Source organism: Labeo rohita, chromosome 22 (assembly GCF_022985175.1).
Source record: "Labeo rohita strain BAU-BD-2019 chromosome 22, IGBB_LRoh.1.0, whole genome shotgun sequence".
Taxonomy (NCBI): domain Eukaryota; kingdom Metazoa; phylum Chordata; class Actinopteri; order Cypriniformes; family Cyprinidae; genus Labeo; species Labeo rohita.
Genome location: NC_066890.1, coordinates 7296847 through 7322317, shown reverse-complemented (window position 1 = coordinate 7322317; position 25471 = coordinate 7296847). Strand labels below are relative to the sequence as shown.

Here is a 25471-nt window from a genome sequence, read left to right as displayed (position 1 = left end):
CAGGAATATCACAGGAGAGACGTAGAGAATAGTCCAAAAACACGAGCGAGAGTCAGGTAGGCAGGCGGCGAGCAGTCGAGACGAGAATGGCCAGGCGAGGGGACTAAACACTGGGAACTAGTAACTCGGGAACAAGGAAACTAGGGAACGCTAACAATAGAACACAAGAACAACTCACAATACTCCATGGTTTGCAAGGGGAAAGACCGGGGCTTTTATAGCGCCGCTGATTGGTCGCGGGTGAAGTGCAATGGCTGATGGGGAATGTAGTCCAGGGTGTAGTGCAACAGTCCGTGTGTGATAGGGCGAGAGTGACATCTGGTGGTAAGCGGACCGTGGGACACCGACCAGATTCGTGACACATATATGGTAAATATATCTATAGAAAGCTTTAAATTATTACTTAACGAAATAAAACAAATCGAAACCAAAAACTCGTTTGCTCTTCTCTCTAAAAAGGAGATGGCGAGTCAGGATCGGCAACTTTATCCCTGCAACACTGACTCAGAAACACTAGTTTATGAATAGCTAATTAAAAAATCTCCTTACTTTTTCCCCCCGACACATTCATGGTAATAACTTTTGCCGGTGCTTTGCATCAAGCTTTAGTCTATTACATGTGCTTGAACACAGAACTGAGCCAGCTGCACTGAAGGCAATCACTGCTGCTGCTGACTGAGACACTAAACACCTTCTGAGCTGGTCTCGAAAGTCTCTTTTCATCACTACAATTGGTGGATGTCCAAAATATAAAAATAAGGAGATGCCTGCAGGCCCGAAGCCCGGCCCCTGTCTGAAATATGACATGAAAATTGGGCCGAAGCCCGGCCCTAAGGGCATAAAAAGGTTTGGGCATGTCAGGCTCAGGTTAAAATGCAGGGTTCTAGACCAAGTCAACACTTTAGTTGAAGGGCCACAAACATGATGAAGTCATTAGAAGCTAATGCTTAGTTAATGATGACTGCTGTATTTGGATGTCAACAGAATTGACATGCTATGTGCTGTGATTGGCCAGTGTTGGGGTCTGTCCATTCACCTATTTATTTTTTTGTGAATAAAGAAAACATCATGATCATGTGTAATAAATCATGATCATGTATCCATCTTAGTTAATGTCTTAATTAAGAGGTTGTTCATCCATGAAGTCATGAATAAAAGACTTTGAACTCATATTAGTTCCTGATAATTCATGCCATGCATGAAGTAATGCATAATTAATGCACGAATGTATGCCGAAATCTGATTATGAATCACTGAATGCTTTCAGTTTTTCAACAGTCAAATTCAGTTTGGAGATACAAATAAACTAAATCAAAATAAAACAATTCTCTATAACTTATATTATAAAACTGCATTTATTTCTAAAAATAGCTCAGTACAAAATGAATGTTTAGTGTCAAACATGTTAAAGATGAACAGAGAGGCTGTGAGTTCATGAAGTGATTATCTGTTTCCTCACAAAAATCTGTGTACTGAACTCCACTGTCATCCTCTAAAAAAGCCAAATCGAGGTCTTGTCTTCAGCAGCTCCAGTGACAAGCGCTGCGTTACAGACCAGATGTGTCATCCTGTACTCTATTCTGATGTTCAAAACAGTGAATCTAATCACTAGTGCGCAGGCAAAAGTTCACTTAAAGAATTAACAAAGTGGCATCAATTTTGCTTTGAATTAAGTTGATAGAAAAAACTAAGTTGCCAATCCTCCAGCTTAGAGTGAAGTCAGTACACACTAACATTTGTCCCAAATTATTGGTAATGCAATTTAATGGGAAACTGTGTGAGTTGTGTTGTAGTTAATAGCCACTGACAGATTTTGAGTGATGCCACCAGTGTTTGAACACACATAGAAAACAATAGATTTCAATTTTAAAGATATGGCTTTTTCAGTGTGCTTTGTTTTGCTAAATGTTGGAGGGTACTGGTTTAAGGACAAGATTTATTAATACTAACTCATTATCTGCTCACATGTAAATGCACTTTTAAGCATGTGACACAGCAGACTATATATTCAATTAAATTTCAGCCTTATGTGATTTGATATGTTGATTGTCATATCACAATTTTGAGTATATTTTGATTAATTGTGCAGTCCTGATGACAAGTGTAAAATATTTTCAAATTTATGAAACTGTGGTGGGTCACTACAGTCTGGGTAATTAATGGGATACACTTTTAAAATACTTACTTCAGCTTTTCCAGTCTACACTGTACATTTTCAAACAGATTCAAGATGATCTTCATTCCTGGGTTTCCTAGTTTATTCTCACTCAGATCCAGCTCTGTCAGATTTGAAGGGTTTGAATTTAGAGCTGCAGCCAGAACATGACAACCTCCTTCTGTGATACAGTTGTTATTCAGACTGCATAAAGAAAAAACACAATTCAGTTTTAATCTTAATATTTATCAGTATGTTTTAGCTGACAGCCAGCTGACAAATACTGGTGATTGTGATGATGATGATGACAATCACATTACAAAAGTCACAAGTGTCCTTGCAACAATGAAAAAACGTACATCAGTGAGTTGAGTTGACAGTGTTTATCCTGCAATAGAGCAGCGATCTGATTCACTCGTGTGTCTCCTAGTTCATGTTCACTCAGATTCAGTTCTCTCAGGAGTAACGGGTTTTTACCCACAATTCCAGTCACATACTGACAGGCTTCATCTGCAGCAGGACCCAAAAACCTGCAGAAGAGAAGATAAAGAAACTTAATTTCTTAAATAAACTTGGTGGAAAAACAACATCTGACTCACTGAAACACTGTGAGAGGGATGGATTTACAAACTGTATTATTGAAATATTGTTTTATAAATAAATTGCCTGCATGTCATTTATTTTACATTATTTCATCGCATTTTACCTCAGTGTCTTGAGTTGACAGTTTGAATCCTGTAGTAAATCACTGAGCTCCTTCACTCCTGATTGTCCAGGATCATTTCCTGTGAGATCCAGCTCTATCAGGTGTGAAGGGTTTGATCTCAGAGCTGAAGCCAGAGCTTTATAACCTTCTTCAGTGATACTGCAGTCTGAAAGTCTATAGAAAGACAAACAAGTAAACAAACAACCAAAAAAACAAATCAAACAACACACACACACACACACACACACACACACAATTAAAATACTTTATTAACATGTATTACACCATTAGGGTATCATCTTCAACATTTTCCATTTTCCATCTTTGGAATATCGGCCTTTAGATGTTTTCAGGTCAGGATTCTAACCAAACATGTGAAGTTTGGTGCAAATTGGACATTGCATTTTTAAGTTAGTGTAAAACAAGTAATTTCCTGTTGCCAGCAGGTGGTGCTATGATTATAATGGAATATTGGCCTTCAGATGTGTTTAGGCCAGGACTCTTATCGAACATGTAAAGTTTGGGGCAGATTGGACATTGTATGGCTGAGTTACAACAACTTCTATTCCCATGGAGAAACATCGAACTTTGTCAGGCTGCCACGGACACGCCCTTCGATGAAAACTCAAGATCTTCACAATTTAACATCGCAAAGGCCTTTAGATTAGACTGACCGAATATAATGTTGATTTCATGAAATCTTTAGAAGGAGTTTCTCACAGCGTAAAACATGTCACTTTCTGTTTCCAGTAGGTGGCGCTATGACTATAACCGAATATGGTCATGGGTATGTGTTCAGGACCGGACTCTTATCAAACATGTGAAGTTTGGGGCAGATCAGACTTTGCCTGTCTGAGTTATAGCAACTTCCTTTTTCATGGATGAAACATCGAACTTTGACAGGATGCCACGGACATGCCTTCAATGAAAACTCTAGATATCTAGCAGACAAAGGTGATTTTATTAACAAGACGTAGACTACAACAGCAGGGAGAATGAGGAGTGAAATAGTCCAAACAGAGGGGCAGGGCAGATGACAACAATAATACGGGCAAGAGGGGTGACCACTGAGACCGTCAGAGATGGCAATAGACTTGAGCACAGGAGAGGCAGCTCCAGAGGAAAGACTAGGCAGGAACCTGTAGCTTGATGTAGATCTCAGAAGCACCGGTCTTGCTGCCAGGTGGAGGCCCACAGAACCAAAGACTAGATACTTGAGAGAGAGCCAAAGTCAGGTAGTAGGAGTCAAAGGCCAGGGAACTCAGGAAACAGGGCAGGACAGGATCAAACATGATAACAAACAAGACGAGACCCAAAACAACACGTTGGAGCACGTGGCAGACACAAACATAAACAGAACCATGTGCTTAGACACAAAACAAACAGAGAAACATTGAATAAAGACAAGACAGGCAGGACAGGATCCTGACAGTTTAGGCCCTCAAAAATGCGATTCATCTTGGAGAATAATAATAATAATAATAATAAAGCTGCAAGCAGCAATGAAAGGGCCCTTGCGCCCGGGCTCACCGCTGACCGGTAGCTTTAGGGAAACAGCGAACGGTGGGCACTATGCTTTTAATATAGTAAACATAGGAGGAATATGTCAAAGTCATTTAAATGTGCAAAACTTCCAGCTGCCAGCTGGTGGCACTATGCCTGTAACTGAATACTGGCATGTATATGTGTTCAGGCCAGGACTTTTATCAAACATATGAAGTTTGGTGCAGATTGAACATGGCATGCTTGAGTTAGTGTAAGACGTGACATATCCTGCTGCCAACAGGTGGCGCTATTATTATAATGGAATATTGGCCTTTAGATGTTTTCAGGTCAGGAATGCTTGCCAGCAGGTGGCCCTATGATTGCATTGAATATTGGCCTTCAAATGTGTTCAGGCCAGGACTCTTATCGAACATGTGAAGTTTGGGGCAGATCAGACATTGTGTTGCTGAGTTACAACAACTTCCTCTTTCATGCCATTAATAGCATGCATTAACACATAGTAAGTGTTTCTAGCATGTTTAGCACAATATGGCATATTTTGCTGTGCTTTTAATAGCCCATCACAGTGTTAAACCTGTCACTGTTGCCAGCAGGTGGCGCTATGACTATAACCGAATATGGGCATGTAAATATCTTCAGGCCAGGACTCTTATCAAACATGTGAAGTTTGGGGCAGATTGGACATTGTTTGCACGAATTACAACAACTTCCTGTTTCATGGCTTTAACAACATGCTTTAGCACTTAGTAAGTGTTGCTAGCATGTTTGAGCATGTTTTTAGCAAGTTTAGCACTCAATGGCGTATTTTAGTGTGTTGCCAATTCTTTATCACAGTGTTAAACATGTCACTTCCTGTTGACAGTACGTGGCACTATGACTATAACTGAATATTGGCATGTGAATGTGTTCAGACCAGGACTCTTATCAAACGTATTAAGTTTGGAGCAGATTAGACATTGCATTCCTGAGTTACAGCAACTTCCTTTTTCATTGCATCCATAACATGCTTTAACACTTAACTAAGTGTTGCTAAGATGTTTTAGCATGTTTCTAGCATGTTGCTAGCCTATTTAACACTTGTTGATACTTTTTAATATGTTGCTAGGCATCCATAACAGTATGAAATATGTCACTTCCTGTTGTCAGCAGGTGGCGCTATGACTATAACTGAATATTGGCATGTAAATGTGTTCAAGCCAGGATTCTTATCAAACCTGTTAAATTTGGGGCAGATTGGACATTGCATTCCTGAGTTACAGTAACTTCCTGTGTCATTGCATTAATAGCATGCTTTAGCACTTAGCTAAGTGTTGCTAACATGTTTTAACATGTTTCTAGCATGTTGTTAGCCTATTTAAAACTTGCTAACGCTTTTTAGTATGTTGCTAGGAGTCCGTAACAGCATTAAACGTCACTTTCTGTTGTCAGCAGGTGGCGCTATGACTACAACTGACATGTGCTCAGGACTGGACTCTTATCAAACATGTGAAGTTTAAGGCTGATCGGACATTGTTTGCCTGAGTTATCATCCAAACAAAGAACATGAAAATGCTGATGTTATCGTATGCCTGCTAGATGGACTCTAGATTGCCAACTGTGCAGTGGAGTGCCTGTCTGAAAAGTCTCCTGTTTAATGTGTTTGTAAAGACATTCTGCGTCGAAAAGAAATAAATTCTAATGTAAATATACATTTTTTACATATATAATATTCCTATCATCAACCAGGGTGCAATATTGATCTCATTGCTGTGGTGTTGAGTGTAGCTGTTGTTGAAATGTACTCACTTCAGTATCTTCAGCTCACACACAGGATTCTTCAGTCCCTCACAGATCTCTTTGACTCCTGAGTCCAGCAGACGACTGTTGTTCAGGTTCATCTCTTTCAGGATGGTTTTGGAGGAGAGAACAGTAGCTAGAACTGAACAGCTTTTCTCTGTCAGCTCACAATTATTCAGCCTGAACACAAAAACAGCATTTCAGACTGGAAAACTGGGTCAGGCTTTCTGGGATGGCTCTCAGTTGGTTCAGGTCATACTTAGAAGGGAGAGGTTATTATGTGAGTATAGGAAAGCATAAGTCTAAGTGGATGTCCATGACTTGCGGAGTCCCTCAAGGCTCAATTCTAGCGCTGCCTAGCTCAATTCTTAGCCTGTATATGCTCCCACTAATTCAAATAATGAGAAAGAACCAAATTGCCTATCACAGCTATGCTGATGATACCCAGATTTACCTAGCCTTATCGCCTAATGACTACAGCCCCATTGATTCCCTCTGCCAATGCATTGATGAAATTAACAGTTGGATGTGCCAGAACTTCCTTCAGTTAAACAAGGAGAAAACTGAAGTCATTGCATTTGGAAGCAAAGAGCAAGTTCTCAAGGTGAATGCATACCTTGACTCTAGGGGTAATACAACCAAAAACCAAGTCAGGAATCTTGGTGTGATTCTGGAGTCAGACCTTATTTTCAGTAGTCATGTCAAAGAAGTAACTAAATCAGCATACTATCATCTCAAAAACACTGCAAGAATGAGATGTTTTGTTTCCAGTCAAGACTTGGAGAAACTTGTTCATGCCTTTATCACAAGCAGTGTGGATTATTGTAATGGTCTCCTCACTGGCCTTCCCAAGAAAACCATTAGACAGCTGCAGCTCATCCAGAACGCTGCTGCCAAGATTCTGACTAGAACCAGAAAATCTAAGCATATCACACCAGTCCTCAGGTCTCTACACTGGCTTCCAGTTACTTTTAGAATTGATTGTAAAGTACTTTTACTCATTTATAAATCACTCAATGGCCTAGGACCTAAATACATTGCAGATATGCTCACTTCCATTTTTAACTGTCTAACATTTTATTTAAAAAACAATTTTTAATCATTTTAAAAGTTTTTTTTTTTATTGCTGATTATTGTTTTTATGATTATTTTACTGCCTCTTTGTGAATTATTGTTTTTATTATTGTTTTTATGATAATTTATTATGATTAAGCACTTTGAATTACCTTTGTGTATGAAATGTGCTATATAAATAAACTTGCCTTGCCTTGCCTTACTGTTAGTGTTGGCGGTATCAGCTGATGTGAGCTTGACTGACGTGTTCTGCCTGAACTAACGTAACGCTTGATTATTATTATTCAGCACATATTTAACACACATCAGATCAACAGCTCTTCATATCTGATTACACATGTGACTGACAGTCTTTAATAATGAATAATCAAAGAGGTTTTAATGTATAAATCATGTTCACTCACATTATTTTCTCCAGTTTGCTATGAGAGTCCATCAAAAGAGCAGAGAGTTTCTCCCCATCCAGATCTCCTAATTTATCTCCACTCAGATCCAGTTCTTTCAGTAGTAATGGACTTTTACCCAGAACTCCAGTGAGATACTCACACGCTTCCTCTGCAGCAGGACTTTTCAAAAACCTACAGGAAGCAGATAAGGATTTCACATCATTTATATTTTTACATTATTTGTGTTACACATTCTGTTGTGTGTCTTTTGAATTTCTCTGAGCTGCTATTTAATTTCAGTTCATGTCATTCTTTTTCAACAGCGGTGCATTTGACCCTTCAATTTATTTTCATACAGCTGATTTCACATCTGTGGATCTTTTTTAAATATTTCAAGTTTTTTTTTTTTTTTTTTTTTTCTCACCTGATGGTCTTTAATGAACAGAGTCCATTATGTAGTAAATCATTGAGCTCCTTCACTCCTGATTGTCCAGGATCATTTCCTGTGAGATCCAGCTCTATCAGGTGTGAAGGGTTTGATCTCAGAGCTGAAGCCAGAGCTTTATAACCTTCTTCAGTGATACTGCAGTCTGAAAGTCTATTAAAAAATAAATAAATAAATAAATAAATAAATAAATGTTATTCTTCCTTTATAACACAAATTGTCACACAAGTACGTTCTAGACTGAAGAAAACAAAAAAGGTGCACTAAAAGACAAACACATTAAAAATATATAAACAGCCATTCAATGAGTTTCTGTTTTCATAACATATATGCTCACATCAGTGTGTTGAGCTGACAGTGTTTATCCTGCAGTAGAGCAGCGATCTGATTCACTTGTGTGTCTCCTAGTTCATGTTCACTCAGATTCAGTTCTCTCAAGAGTAACAGGTTTTTACCCACAATTCCAGTCACATACTGACAGGCTTCATCTGCAGCGGGACCCAAAAACCTGCAGAAGAGAAGATAAAACAGGAATCAATGGACAAAATATAAAATATTGCTTAAAAGCCCAAGTTTTTTTCTTTTTTTTTTTTTTGTTGTTATGCAGCAACAGGCTGATCAACATATTACATAAAAAAAGAAAAAGTTTACCTACATATCATTTATTTAACATTATTTCATGATCTCTCACCTCAGTGTCTTGAGTTGACAGTTTGGATCCTGTAGTAAATCACTGAGCTCCTTCACTCCTGATTGTCCAGGATCATTTCCTGTGAGATCTAGCTCTATCAGGTGTGAAGGGTTTGATCTCAGAGCTGAAGCCAGAGCTTTATAACCTTCTTCAGTGATACTGCAGTCTGAAAGTCTATAGAAAGACACACACACACACACACACACATTAAAACAAGATTTCATTAGCATTTATTACATCATTAGGATATTAACATGTCCCATTATCTCAAAAAAAGCATCAGTTTGTCATTATTTTATAAATGTATCTACACCAACACACCAATTTCACATTACTGACCCATTCGTTGTGACACGGCGCCAGTTTACAGACCAGCCGGAGCTTTACATTGATTCATGTTAAATTAACCAAATTCAGACCTGAGTATCTGTAGTAATATCTTTCCTTTCAAATGTTAAGCCCTCAGGCTTTTATTTTGGTGGAAAATGACATAGTGACCTTCAAGTTTCTTTGTTTAGTTCAGGTTTATAAACACTTTATTGCACAAATCCGGTGAAATCTGTTAACATCATCTGCCAAAAAATGTTGGAAAAAATGAACATAAAATGAAGTGTACCTTCCAAATTCATGTTATAAGCTCAAAATAAATCACTGACCAGCCATTTTTTTTTTACATTTAACAGCCATTCAGAACTTCTACTAGCCAAAAAAAAAAACAACAACTTAGTTAAAGCATTTATCTAGCCCCCTATAGTTAGTCTAACTATACAACAACTTGAATAAAGCTGAGACAATAACCAGAGGTTATGGCTAGTACTATGACATATGCCCGAACCATGCTAGTACTCCAATAGTATTTTGTCTAGCCCCCCATAGTTAATGCAACTGCACAACAACTTAACTAAAGTCAATCAGTCAGAAATCTAGAATCTCACCTGATGTGCCCCATGCTCCATCTAACCTGAGATCTAGTATGTACTTAAACCTGGACGCATATTTGTGGTAACATACGCCTTCACTTAATCTACTTGAGAAACAATTTATTGTCAGTCAGGTAAATATGCATTATACCAATTATACAGAGAATTCAAAGATATTAAATCAATACAAGACATCAAGACTGCCAAGATGAATCTAGGAGTAAGATGCATACTTGACTTGAGAAAAATACAACAAGTGTCAACACACTTTGTACCACGGGCTCATTCTGGCTAAAGAAAGCGCCCTGATCTTTTTGCTAGACTTCTTTAAGTACTTCAGACCCAGACAGATATCCCCCAAGAAGGAGACAGGAACTAACAATTTGAATTTGCATTGATCAATTCCTAGACTTGATCATTTGCACCTTTTGGGGACAGATGGTAATTTGCATGAAAGACACTGGGAAATAGTACACCCTCAACAGTGAGCAAAATATCTCTGAACTCTTAGGATCTGTTTACTTTTAGTTTACTTCTTGTGAGAATGAGACCACTGTACCAGACACACAGTGACAATTCAAATGATTCAAATGTTTGGTACATGACTATGGATCTCACTTGTGTTCATGTAGAACATTATACAATATTATGCTATTGGCCATTCTGAGTGAGCTGAGTGAGAGGAGATGGGTGAGGGGAAGTGGATGGAAGGAATAGGTGAAAAGGGGCTTTTCTCACATCTTCTCTCAGTGAGAGGTGGAAAGAGATGTCTGTACCTTAATTCACTGTGTGCATTGTCTGTCTCAGAAGATCAAAGTGTCTGAGGTTCTGTAAACCTTAGTTTCTTTCATTTATGCTTTGCTATGAAATGATACAGGTTACAGTGCATATGTGTGTGTGCAGTTGAACAGCACATTTTTTTTTTTTTTTTTTTTTTTTTTAAACATAGATGTGACCTTGGGCCACAAAAACTGTCTTAAGTACCACAGGTATATTTGTAGCAATAGCCAAAAATACATTGTATGGTTCAAAATGATCTTTTTTTTGTTGTTTTATGTAAAAAATCATTAGGATATTAAAGGAGAATTCCACTTCCAGAACAACAATTTAGAGATAATGTACTCACACCCTTGTCATCCAAGATGTTCATGTCTTTCTTTCTTCAGTCGTGAAGAAATTATGCTTTTTGAGGAAAACATTTACAATTTTTTTTTCCATATAATGGACTGATATGGTGCCCCGAGTTTGAACTTCCAAAATGCAGTTTAAATGCGGCTTCAAACTATCCCAAATGCGATGTCCATTATATGGAGAAAAATGCTTTTTTTACCTCAAAAAAACAAAACAAAACAAAAACATAATTTCTTTACGACTGAAGAAAGAAAAACTTGAACATCTTGCATGACAAGGGGGTGAGTACATTATCTGTAAATTGTTGTTCTGGAAGTGAACTTCTCCTTTAAGTAAAGATCATGTTCCATGTAGCTATTTTGTACATTTTTTAACTTAAATATATCAAAACCTAATTTTTGATTAGTAATATGCATTGCTAAGAACCTCATTTGTACCCATTTTTTCGCATCCAAAGATTCCAGATTTTCAAATTGTTGTATCTCGGCCAAATATTGTTCTATCCTAACAAACCACATCCATGGAAAGCTTATTAACTCAGCTTTTAGATGTTGTATAAATGTATGTATGTATAAATCTCAATTTTTTAAAAAAATGGACCCTTATGACTAGTATTGTGGTCCAGGGTCACATATAATATTCCCATCATTAACCAATGTGCAATATTGATCTCATTGCTGTGGTGTTGAGTGTAGCTGTTGGTGAAATGTACTCACTTCAGTATCTTCAGCTCACACACAGGATTCTTCAGTCCCTCACAGATCTCTTTGACTCCTGAGTCCAGCAGACGACTGTTGTTCAGGTTCATCTCTTTCAGGATGGTTTTGGAGGACAGAACAGTAGCTAGAACTGAACAGCTTTTCTCTGTCAGCTCACAATTATGCAGCCTGAACACAAAAACAGCATTTCAGTAATGGCCACTTTCATCATATATATTTATTATAGTTATATTGCATACTGTTAGTGTCGGCGGTATCAGCTGATGTGAGCATGACTGACGTGTTCTGCCTGAACTAACGTAACGCTTGATTATTATTATTTAGCACATATTCAACACACATCAGATCAACAGCTCTTCATATCTGATTACACATGTGACTGACAGTCTTTAATAATGAATAATCAAAGAGGTTGCAATGTATAAATCATGTTCACTCACATTATTTTCTCCAGTTTGCTATGAGAGTCCATCAAAAGAGCAGAGAGTTTCTCCCCATCCAGATCTCCTAATTTATCTTCACTCAGATCCAGTTCTTTCAGTAGTAATGGACTTTTACCCAGAACTCCAGTGAGATACTCACATGCTTCCTCTGCAGCAGGACTTTTCAAAAACCTACAGGAAGCAGATAAGGATTTCACATCATTTATATTTTTATATTATTTTTGCCATAATTATGTGGTGTCTACTGAATTTCTCTGAACTGCTATTTAATTCCAGTTCATGTCATTCCTATTCAACAATGGTGCATTTGACCCTTCTATCTATTTTCATACAGCTGATTTCACATTTGTGAATCATTTTTAAATATTTCATTTTTTTTTTTTTTTTTTACCTGATGGTCTTTAATGAACAAAGTCCATCCTGTAGTAAATCATTGAGCTCCTTCACTCCTGATTGTCCAGGATCATTTCCTGTGAGATCCAGCTCTATCAGGTGTGAAGGGTTTGATCTCAGAGCTGAAGCCAGAGCTTTATAACCTTCTTCAGTGATACTGCAGTCTGAAAGTCTATTAAAAAAATAAATAAATAAATAAATAATTAAATGTTATTCTTCCTTATAACACAGATTGTCACACAAGTACATGTTCTAGACTGAAAAAAGTAAACAGGTGCACTAAAAAGACAAAGATGTTAAAAACATATAAACAGTCATTCAATGAGTTTCTGTTTTTATAACATACATGCTATAAGACAGGGATCCTCAAATCTGTCTCATGAAATCCACAGTGTTTAGCTCCAACCCTGATCAAACTCACATACCTGTGATTTTCTAATAATCCTGAAGACATTGATTAACATGCTCAGGTGTGTTTCATTAGGGTTAGAGCTAAACTCCGCAGGAAAGATTTGAGGATCCCTGCTAGTTAACGTCCTGGGGTCGGCTAAGTCGCCGGCAGGAGCACTCGCATATTTTCCAGATGACAGCAAAAAGAACTTGAATTGCTCCCTCAATTTTGATTGGACACATAAAAGTAATACATCACCTGAATCTGTAGAAAGTTTACTTTTATTTCTGTATGCTCAACATATTAACAAATGTTTGTGGTTTTTTTAAAATAAAGAAAATATACAGGATGTCAGTCTCCATGAATATCCAGTTGAAATGCGTCACTAAAATGTACTAAAACTCAGCAAATACATGACACACAAACATGAGAGATATATCTATAGAAAGCTTGCAGTGTCTACTTTTAAATGAACTAAATTTAATCGAAAACGCATATTCTGTGTTTAAGTAATCTGTATGAAACCAATGCCATGTCCTGTTTTTCCCCTCTGAGCTCATTACATCTAATTAGATCACGCCCACACGCTGTTCGGCGCTATTGTTATTACAAACATCCACGTGAGAGACGCACGAAATTAACGCCCACATCAACTCGCAAACAAAGCAGCAACATGTTTGTGTCGGATACTGTCAGAAAAAGCCTTGTATTTACTCCAGATGAGGACACGCTGAGAGGAACAGGCTAAGCTTGTTTATCTCACAAACAGAACGCGAGCACGGCTACAGACAGCTGATGAGAGGATCTTATACAGTGTAAGTAATGTTTCTTATTGGCATTAGATAATGTGCAGTTGTGACATAAACTTGAACGCATTTACTAGTTGGACTTTTTCCAAAACTATAATTCCTGACTAAAATGTGTGAAATCGAGTGCAACATTTTGAAATATCATAGGCAACTTTTTAATGCTTTTTAATCTGTAATGCGTCTGGAATGTTTTATGTTTCATAAATAAATGGACATTAAAGTAGGGCTAATGTTTAGACGATATAAAAGTAATTTCTAATGCTTAGACCAGTCTGTTGAATATTCTGTCTGCAAATATCTTCTCAAATGTGTACATAATGTGCTTAATAATAATTTAGTTTCTCAGATGTTGTTTTTATACTGTATAATAATAAATACAAAGCATGTGTGTGCATATGATAGCTATAAAATCACATGGGCAATATTATTGATTGCTAATGTAACAACATTGCTCCAGGCCTATCAACATGCTCACTGATTTATTCATTTATTTATTTATTTTAGTGACCAGATACCTATATGAACATTTTTTTGGGATAGAAATTATAGAACTAATGATTTTATTTAGCAAGGTTTCTTTAATTTGCTACTGATATTAACATGCTAACAGATGTTTTTTTTTTGTTTTGCTTTAGTTGTTTGTGATCTGATACCTGCACAACAGATGAATCCTGCAAACTTTTCCTCTGAGAGCACTGTACCAACATCAGATCTTCAACTACACTGATTTTTCTATTGGTAACACAAGTTCCTTGACTACTGATGAGTTTTGCAAGCACTTAAATATCAGGTATGATTTACTTGTGTTACTTGTTGAACAGAATTCAGAAAACAGTTTTCAGGAATTACTCACCATCTGTTCACATCTCTGCGGTTAGATCAGTGTCAAAGAAATCATATAACGATCATATTACCCCAATTTCACAGTCTCTGCACTGGCTACCTATTAGGTCCTGCATCAGCTACAAAATAGTACTTCTTACCTATAAGGCACTTAACGGTTTAGCTCCTGCGTACCTAACTAGTCTTTTACCACGCTACAGTCCATCACGCTCCCTAAGGTCATAAAACTCTGGACAGTTGGTAGTTCCTAGGATAGCAAAGTCCACTAAAGGAGGTAGAGCTTTTTCACATTTGGCACCCAAACTCTGGAACAGCCTTCCTGATAACATTTGGGGTTCAGACACACTCTCTCTGTTTAAATCTAGATTAAAGACACATCTTTTTAGCCAAGCATTCAAATAATGCATCTCATAAACTTTTCCTGCAGTTATATCTGATCAAATGTTCATTATTAATCTCTTAGCTCTGGTTTAACAAATCTTCCTTTTCTTAGTTTGAACAGTAGCTACACTAATTATCTTTTTGTCTCTCAGGTGTGAATCACTAAATATTCAATGGCCATTGTCACTCCCTCGCATATTCCCTTTCGATCACAAAACATGTCTTAGAAAATTTAAATAAGTATATTGCTTTTTGTGAACGACTGAACGAGATGATTTTCACATCATTTTGCAGAAACAAAACTCTAGCCTACCACATCCAGTTCTCAAAAGTCTTGTGAACTGATGTTCTGAATGTGTTTCATAGCCTTATTTCAGTGACTTAAAAACTGTAGTTTTTCACTAACCACGCATACACATTGTTTTCTCAAAAACACAAACATGTACATTACTGTTGCTTGCATATTATTGTAGCCCAGTTTGTGCTGATTACAATGTAAATAGACTTTAGCTATTAATATGTTTGTAAGATAATGAAAAAAGCACAAATATTTATTTGTTTTTCCAAATATCTGCACAATCACAAATGTAGAATAAACAACAAATTACTGAGTAACTTTTTCGTACACAAATTCATATTTTGTAAATACAACAAACAACAGAACCGATGCATCTCAGAGCAGCACAGTGTTTTTATTCCTCAGTGTTACAAGGACCAGTAAATAATTCAATCAGGCTATAAGTATGATCATTTGCAAAGTTAAATAAATTAGCATTTTAAACCAATCAGCTGATTTAAAGATTCAACTTACTAATTTAGACAGTCACTTGCTGCCACCTACTGGCAGTTGTAGTTTCATACTTAAATAACGGTTCTGCCCTATGGTTTGCTCTATTTACAAAAAGGAAATTTAGGTATGAAAGTTACTCAGTAGCATGTTTATTGTACATTTGTGATTGTGCAAATATTCTGAAAAATAGGATTATTGTTTATGTGATACACTAACTCCTAGAGCACAATGAATATTGCACAAAAAAAAAAAAAAAAAAACACTTCAGTTTTTCCAATCTGCATTGTGGTTTTTCCAACAGAAAACAAATATTTACTTTTCATAAATTCCTAGTTTATTCCCACTCAATAATGTTAGCATTAATACATGTCAAACACTCACATCAGTGTGTTGAGTTGACAGTGTTTATCCTGCAGTAGAGCAGCGATCTGATTCACTCGTGTGTCTCCTAGTTCATGTTTACTCAGATTCAGTTCTCTCAGGAGTAACGGGTTTTTACCCACAATTCCAGTCACATACTGACAGGCTTCATCTGCAGCAGGACCCAAAAACCTGCAGAAGAGAAGATGAAGAAACTTCATTTCATAAATAAACTTGGTGAAAAACAACATCTGACTCTGAAGCACTGTGAAAGGAATGGATTTATAAACTGTATTAATGAAATATTGTTTTATAAATAAACTGCCTGCATGTAAATAATTTTACATTATTTCATCACATTTTACCTCAGTGTCTTGAGTTGACAGTTTGAATCCTGTAGTAAATCATTGAGCTCCTTCACTCCTGATTGTCCAGGATCATTTCCTGTGAGATCCAGCTCTATCAGGTGTGAAGGGTTTGATCTCAGAGCTGAAGCCAGAGCTTTATAACCTTCTTCAGTGATACTGCAGTCTGAAAGCCTAGACCCAGAATGAAAATGTCACATTCAGATGATTAATCAGTTATTATAGAAATGACCTAAATCCATAACAGAATTCTGTTTTATTCCTTATACAAAGGAACTAAAACTGTAAAGCAAAATCTGACAACTGAATATCTGTAACGGATCATTTGGTTGAGAAACACGAAGGAGGCAGAAAGTCCATGCAAACAGAATATTTAATAAATCCAGAGGAAAAACCAGGGAAAACCACTGCTTAAATCACAACAGACACAGGACACAGAAACTATGGGCTAAAAGTACTAACTTAAACAAGGGACTAATTAGGATAATTAACAAGCAACAGGTGAATGGAATAAGAATCAGGAAACACAGGAAAACTACGTCAGGGGAAAAAAAAAAAAAAAAACACACTGAAAACACAATGAAGACAGAACTCAAAACACAAAAGACATGTGACAGATCGCCCCCTCCCGGAAAGGCGCGTTCTGCGCTGCAACATATCCATCTGGGGCGGCACCCTGGAGGCTGGTGCAGGGCTTGAACAAGGTGGAGTCAGGAAGGGCCTCCAGGGCGGATCTGGGAGCTCAGAAAGCCATGGTGGGTCAGGGAGCTCAGGAAGCCATGGTGGAGCAGACAGAATCTGGAGGAAGTCCCATTTCCAATAGCACTGGAGCAGACTCTGGAGGGCGCGCTGGAACGGACTCTGGCCCTTGCAAACCAGCAGGTGCAACAGATGGAGTGGAACCATTGGAGCAGTATGTGGAGGGAGCTGGTTTATGGTGAGCTGGAGCATGTGCATACTTCCAGATGGGAGGAGGATTAGAATCCTCCAAATCAACAAAAAAACTTGGAACCATTTAAATCAAGAACATAATTTATAAAGTCTGCTACAGGTCTATAACAATCATTAGGAGACAGGAATCGGAATAAATTATCATCATCTAGTCCCATCCGGAAGCATGCATTAAGCATATGATCACTCCAGCTCACCAGATGGAAAACACTCAGGAACTCCTCCACATAATGCTCCAAAGGTCGTCCACCTTGCTGGATGCTTAATATAAAGTCCTCAGCTCACTTCATTTTTTGATGGTCCTGTCTTTGAGTGAGAAACACGAAGGAGGCAGAAAGTCCATGCAAACAGAATATTTAATAAATCCAGAGGAAAAACCAGGGAGAACAACCGCTTAAATCACAACAGAGACAGGACAAAGAAACTATGGAAGGGCAGGGCTATAAGTACTAACTTAAACAAGGGACTAATGGGGATAATTAACAAGGGACAGGTGAATGGAATAAGAATCAGGAAACACAGGAAAACTAAGTCAGGGGAAAAAAAAAAAAAACACAATGAAGACAGAACTCAAAACACAAAAGACACGTAACAATATCGATTCAAACAAAAAAGAGAACTTTAAATTGTTAGACATCAATTTAACATCAAATCAACCTTCTGATGCTCCTCATTTGTGAGGTACACTTGTGCTCTTCATGGTCAAAAGAGACTGAACACCTGAAATGTAGCTTTCTTTTCAACCCAATCAGGTAACACTTTCTATGAAGCCCCTATTTATAATACATTATAATGGTATTTCTAAGGCATTATAATGAATGCATAATGCATCATAAAACACCTTATAATATGTTATATCATCTCATGAATAATCATAACAACAATTATAATACACTATAATACTTGAGTATTTGAGGTTATAACTTTTAAGATTATGATTATTTATAACACACAACGGACAACATATAAAATCTACTTAATTTATAATGGACTATGTCATATTACATTTATTTTTTTACATTATATTACAGTTTATTTTGATTGTCCCCCTAGTCTAATGACAATAAGCTATTTTCCAACTACATGTCAACTAACACTGCTTAGAGAAGTGGTTCCCAACCACATTCCTGGAGGCCCGCCAACACTGCATGTTTTCCATGTCTCCTTAATCAAAACACCTGATTCAGATAATCGGCTCATTAGTAAAGACTCCAAGACCTGAAATGGGTGTGTCAGACAAAAGGAGAGATGCGAAATGTACAGTGTTGGGGGGCCTCCAGGAATGTGGTTGGGATCCACTGCCTTAGAGTTTTAGTAGATTTGTGGTTATAGCTTTTAAGTGTATGATTACCTCCTCATAGTTATAACGTATTATGAGTCTCATATCTTGCCATCTTACACATTTTACTAACACTCTAAGGCAGTAGAATTGTGTCGGGCCTCCTCTCTGATCAGTGCCCTTAGAATCGTTTTTACCTAGAGCCAAACACGCTTTATTCAAACAATTTCTGCTCCATGTGTGTTGCTTCTCTACACCGCTAAAGAGCTGCAGATAAAAACAGCAGCAAAACAGACTTTCAAAAACATATTTTCACTAAAATGATTAAAAAAACAAAGCAGTAAATAACTGTAGTGTTACATTTGGCAGGTCATGTCATTCAAGCTTGTAATATTTGATTCTCAGCTGACCCACGTCTACCTATAGGAATACAACGCCTAACACTCCATCCCCAGCTCCTCCTTTCATCTGCATTTAGGACTTGGCCTTCCGATATTCCTCATTGAGTCAGACTTTATCCTGAACTAAACTGCCATTATGTTAGATGACAGAGACCCTGACAGAAATAGTTTGTTGTATCTGTCCAAGAGATACAACAGATACAAATCAGTCATTCACTTGACTAAAAAAAGTTACTTGCCTGGGGCAAAAAAAAAAAAAAAAAAAAAAAAAAAAAAAAAAAAAAAAAGGCCTTGCTTTGGTGTATTTATAATAGAGACCGACCGATATATCAATTTACCGATATTTTCCCCGATATTTAAGCATTTTACCATAATCGGTTATCGGTTTTGTAATATCGGGTTCACCGATAAACGCCACCATCTTGTGGTTGTTTTGAGAATTGCGGCATGTAGTGCGCCGGAGGGGAGACCGGACAACAAGGGCGTGCAAAGGTAAAGCATAGCCTACTTTCTTGCTTTGCTGTAATTAGTCAACTTTATTTAATATAACAGCCATTAATGCTCCTATTAAATGTGATACATAAATGCCTGATATGTAACTAGTTTATGCAACTTGGCTCTAAGAAATAGAGACAAACTTACAGTCACGTAAATTTATTCAAGTCCTGTCCCAATAAACATAACTTTGCTTGAATTAAATAATATACAGCCATGAATGAGCACATGTTGGAAATGAAAGCGCTGAATTTAATTCTCTCTCTGATGTATGTTCATTATAGTCTTATGAAGTCACATATAAGCTTAAACCATCATAAGAAATAGCTCGAACTCACTCACAATAATCCTTGCCTTAAATAAAATCTATAGATATAGGTCTAAAAGACTTAAAGTATAAAGCAATGTTAGTTTCAATGTTAAACTTGGATAAATGTGCGCTATTAGGCACATACCCAATGGTTTGTGCGGAGAGTGGAAGCTAAAGCTGCTTACAGGACACGGAGGCGCCAGCACGATTACTAATCACATCTCTTTCAGTGGAAACAATTTGATTATTCCGTCATTTTTGCTCATAAAGGTAGAGTAATGCATCATTCGGAACTGTAAAGGGTCTACTTTTATTTGTGTGCACTCATAGTATCAACAAAACGTTGCAAACAGTGCTTTTGTAAAACAATCATTATGCGCTTTCTGTTGTCTTAACAGGAGCGCTTCACAAAAATAAACCGAAACTCAGCGAATACAAACCGCACAGACATTATAAATATTACCTATGTAAATATACCTATAAGTAAATCAAATTGAAAACAAAAACTCTTTCATTATGTAATCTGTAATGATGCTTTTTAAAGGCGCGTCCAAAGAGAAGATGGCGAGTCCGGATCGGCATTTTTTTTTTCCTGAAATCAAAACACTAGTTTATTAATAAATCTAAAAAATCTCCTTACTATTTTCCCCTTTTACATTCATGGTAATTACTTTCACTTTGCAGCAAGCTTTAGCCTATTGCGTGCACTTGAAAACGGATCTCTTCCCACTGCGTTGAAGGCACGCTCGCTGCTGCTGCTGATGGAGACGCTAAACGCCTTCCGAGCGGGTCTCAAAAGTGAAAGCGAAAGTGAAGTTTTGTGTTGTTTTCACCAGCGCAGAATTTTTCATCACCATAAATTGTGGATGTCAAAGTATAAAAATAAGAAGATGCATAAAACAGAACCCAGCCCGCATCTGAGCTATGACGTGAATATTGTCCCGAAGCCCGGCCCTAGGGACGTAAAAAAGTCAGGGCCCATCGGGCTCGGGGTGAAATACTCTAAGTTCACTCACCGGATTGATGCTCTGACGGCCACCACATGTAACTTTTAACAAAATTCACTTGTTTAAAACACCCTCAATTATATTAACGTACTATAACCATTATTTTTCTAATACACTTCTAAATATGTACAACCCTATGGAAATTATGTGTCATCTTTGCCAGCGATCACAGTTTGAGTATACTTCTATGTAAATGCATAGATAAACGGTGCTGTCAGCAGGCATTTCAGAATAGAACGACGAAAACAATATTAGTAATTCTGATATAACATGCCAGTTGAGAAATACAATAAAATACGATGTTTTGTGTTATTTTTGTTTGTTATATGCTAATTTTCAACACTTTGTAGCATGACTTAAAGGAGGAAAAACCAAAGTGAAGTATGGACTTACTTTAGGCACTGATTTACTTTATTTACTTTAACAGTAAATAAATATCGCTCCTGCATATCGGTTATCGGGCACATAATTATGCAAATAATCGGTATCGGTATCAGTAATAAAACAATCAATATCGGTCGATCACTAATTTATAATCCTTTCTGAAGCAATAGTTTCATCACTGCTCTAGGATCTTACTTTAATCAGTATATTTGTGATATTTGCTTTCAATTGATTTCTAGGACACTTTTTAGCTTAACAAAGGGCAATATTTTTTCTAACCTTACTAAATGTGCGTGTCATCATTTGATGTTCTTACATTTTATTAATAACATCAATTATAAATAATTATAATATAAATAAAATATGATTACTGTTACTTTTAGACGAAACCTACGCTCCCTTACACCCTTCCATCTTTCCTCTGTAGTGTCCTCCTCTCTTCCCTCTACAACCCTTTGCTCATCTCTAGAGGTTAATGCAGCTACTGATACCTTATGCTCTACTTTAACTTCTTGCCTAGAGAATATATGTCCTCTCTCTTCCAGGCCAGCACGGGCCACCCCTCCTAACCCCTGGGTATCTGATGTTCTTTGCTAACATCGGTCCAAACTCAGGGCAGCAGAGAGAAAATGGCGCAAATCTAAAGATCCATCTGACTTGAGTATGTATCAGTCTTTGCTTTCATCCTTCTCTGCTCAAGTCCATACTGCCAAATCACTTAACCTCTTCAAAACATTCAATTCACTCCTCTGCCCTCCCACACCACCTCCCACCACTTCTATAACAGCCGATGATTTTGCCACCTTCTTTACCAACAAAACTACAACTATCAGCAGCCAGTTCTCAGCTCCACACATACAGGAACTAATACAGAAAACATCCACAGCTAACACCCCACTCTTCTCCTTCTGTCCCCTTGCTGAAGCAGAAGTATCCAAACTTCCCCTCTCCAGCCATCCTACAACATGCCTACTAGATCCTATCCCCTCTCACCTTCTCCAAGCAATCTTTCATACACCTCATACTAGGTTCATCAACAATTACCCCATCAAGTTCAACCAGAAATCTTGGTGTAATCTTTGATTACCAGCTGACTTTTAAAGACCATATAGCTAAAACTGCTTGATCTTGCAGATTTGCATTACACAACATCAGAAAGATCATGCCCTTTCTAACAGAGAAGGCCACACAACTTCTGCTCCAGGCCCTGGTCATTTCTAGGCTGGACTACTGCAATGCTCTTCTAGCCGGTCTTCCTTCACGCACAATCAAACCTCTGCAAATGATTCAGAATGCAGCAGCACGACTGGTCTTTAACGAGCCCAAAAGGGCCCATGTCACACCTCTCTTTATCACCCTGCACTGACTCCCGGTTGCGCCTCACATCAAATTCAAGACACTGATGGTTGCATATAGAACAGGCACAGGCTCAGCGCCTGCCTACCTCCACTCACTGCTACCAATCTACACTCCCTCCAGAAGTCTGAGATCCACCAGTGAGCGACACCTTGTTGTACCATCACAAAGAGGCACAAAATCACTTTCCAGAACATTCTCTTACACCGTTCCTGGCTGGTGAAATGATCTTCCCACCACTGTCCGGAATGCCGACTCCCTAAGAACTTTCAAGTGTCTGCTGAAAACTCATTTCTTTCGAAACTTGTAAGTCGGTTTGAATAAAAGCATCTGTTAAATGAATAAATGTAAATGTAAAATAAAATAATTGCAATTTGCCATTGTATCATTAAAATTGCAAATGCATAAATAATGTTATAAGATAAATGGTTCCCTTTTTTAACATATTAATGCATTAATATTAATGCAGTGATGCTTTTAAAAATGTATCCAAACCACCATTAGGTGGCGGCAAAGTCACTCAAACAGCTAATTCATTCAATAAATGACTGTCTTTATGAATGCTGAATCATTCAGTAACGAAACACCACTGTGTGTTGCTCAGAGATGCGTGACTGTTCTGCTGCGGCTTTGCTTGGAAATATTTTCTTTAGCAAAAAATGTCAATAATCTGCCTAAAATGTAAGTCAGTTAATATTAACTACTTGTTTATTGAACTACTGCTGTATAAAAAGTGATGTTGCTTACCTATATTATGTTTTATACAATATTTATCTTTTTTTCTACCGCAGTATATTTGTTAGTGTTTGTTTCTTTGTATGCCTAATAGTTTTGATTTTTCTGTGAGTCAGGCAGGCTGCACGAGCCTCAACTGACGCAACCTTGATAAGCTATTGTCCATTATCAGTCACCGTTTACACTGAAATTAATAAAATCAGAATCATTCTCACCAAAGTTTCGGTGCTGCCCTGGTTATTGTTTGTGATTGATGTTTTAATCAGGTTACTTGTCCAGTCAGGCAGGTACATTTCATATTCAAATGCCCCTTTACAAAATCCACTAGTCCCGGACAAGCTGACAAGTGGACAAGCGTTAATCTCGAGCCCTGATATATATTATCTGTCCAACTCCATTCCAGTTTTTTTTACTATTATTTATTATTATTATTATTATTATTATTATTATTTTGCAAAAGTAACATTAAAAAAAAAAACTGTTAAAGAGTATTTCATAATGAACAATTATAATTAGAAAAATCATTTGTAGAGGGCAAGGAAAAACAATTAATATTTTGAAAATACTAAAAATGTCACTGTTGGATGAGAACTGAACCACAGCTGCTTTATAAATGAATTAAACTCACTCTTAAATTGATGAACTTTACACATTTACTGAACAAAACTGGATCAACACTGAACTGATTTTAACTGAATAATGATTATTTACTATTGTCTTTTTAGAGTTGCTTTACAGCAGAATTGAATTCTGTTTGCATCACTAATTTACTTTTTCTTGTTTGTATCTGTAAAGCTGCTTGGAAACTATTTGTATTGTATAAAGTGCTATATAACTAAACGTGTCTTGACTTTACTAGTTAATTTTTTTCTGTTCACCATATACGTTTATTTGTTTTAAAGTGCCCCTATTATGCGTTTTCAAATATGATCTTTCATGCAGTGTGTTATGTAGCTGTATGCGAACATAAAATATCTGCAAAGTTGTGAAGCCGACAGTGCACGATACATAAAGTTATTGTCTATCAAAAAAAAGAGTCGACTCACATTTGCCTAAACGAGTCGTCAGGATTTCAAATCTTTTTCTATTACGGCCACACGTCACGAAGTAACAGATTTGCATAATGTCCACCCATGATCTACATCGCAAACAACTTGCCCCGCGCATACATTTCCATGTGGTTTACGTCACATGGAAATTTACACATACATTATACGGAAGACGCTGTATCATACGCTGTGAGTAAAACTGTTTTATATTCACTTCCAAAAGATGATGAATCTACAAAGATTGTATTTTCTAGCGATCGTTCAAAATGGGTAGTTGTATGTTATGTTGTGTAACAACCCTGCACATGTCTTGCTAACCAACTAAATCACACTTCCTTCTGTAGTTCTGTTGTTCAGCTGTGGACCCACTGTAGTCTGACAATTTGTGATTGATGCAGCTTGACTGTCTGTCTGTCTCATTAGTTTAAGTAATGATAAAGGATGGCGTACGAAGCAGCGTTCACCCCAAATGCGGAAAGCGCTGTGCTATGAAACCCATTCGTTTTAATTGCTTCCGCCCTGCGAGGACGGCTTGTTTCCAAAGCAGACACGCAGCGGAGCAAAGTTTAAATTAGTTGTTCAAATGAACTTTTACCACTGCGCTCCGAAGGGCTGCACTGAACCCAGCGGCAGCGCAGCGCTTTCCGTGTTCGGTGTGAAAGCCGCCTTAATGCATTATACAGTGTTGAAGTTTACAACATAGAGGTGTGCCCGGTTCAGTTATAAAAGCAAATTGCGAGCACTTTCCAAGGTAGTCCGTGCTAACTTGTCAATCAGCCATTTCAGCCGTTTCATCGTCAGACTCTGGCTGGAATTGGTATGGTAAAATCGATGCCATATTTTCTATGTATTGACAAGTCTCCAGGGCTGTCAGTCAGTTATGGCAATGGGCGTTTCGTTCTCCGACACGCTGTACATGGTAGACCAATCATAAAGGACTGCGCCATCTGACAAATCACAGCAGTGAGGGCTCACGGAAAGGAGGGGTTTAGACAAACTGATTCTTCAAACAGCTTCGCACGAGTCGTTTATGAATCATTTAGAAATAGGGTCAAATTAAATCTATTTTTGGAGAAAACTGAAGTGTTTTTTGACCTTGCATACATGTAAACCTGTTTTGGGAGTCTATTAAAACAATATTAGCAACCTTTCAAATGGCATAATAGGGGCACTTTAAAAGACACTTATTTTAAGCAAAATATAACAATGGTCCAGACATC

General features: G+C 37.5%; 1 protein-coding gene across 1 annotated transcript in view; it reads right to left on the bottom strand.

Moving 5' to 3' along the window:
* Positions 1-25471, bottom strand: part of LOC127154150 (uncharacterized) — a 104323-nt gene that overhangs the window by 40603 nt on the left and 38249 nt on the right. Inside the window, exons 12-24 of the mRNA XM_051095558.1 lie at positions 16285-16458; positions 15941-16111; positions 12344-12517; positions 11950-12123; positions 11507-11677; positions 8740-8913; positions 8386-8556; positions 8028-8201; positions 7622-7795; positions 6153-6323; positions 2862-3035; positions 2515-2685; positions 2186-2359 (exon numbers count right to left, since the gene is read on the bottom strand). Of these exons, the coding sequence (XP_050951515.1) occupies positions 2186-2359; positions 2515-2685; positions 2862-3035; positions 6153-6323; positions 7622-7795; positions 8028-8201; positions 8386-8556; positions 8740-8913; positions 11507-11677; positions 11950-12123; positions 12344-12517; positions 15941-16111; positions 16285-16458 (2247 nt within the window). The remainder of the gene's footprint in view (positions 1-2185; positions 2360-2514; positions 2686-2861; positions 3036-6152; positions 6324-7621; positions 7796-8027; positions 8202-8385; positions 8557-8739; positions 8914-11506; positions 11678-11949; positions 12124-12343; positions 12518-15940; positions 16112-16284; positions 16459-25471) is intronic.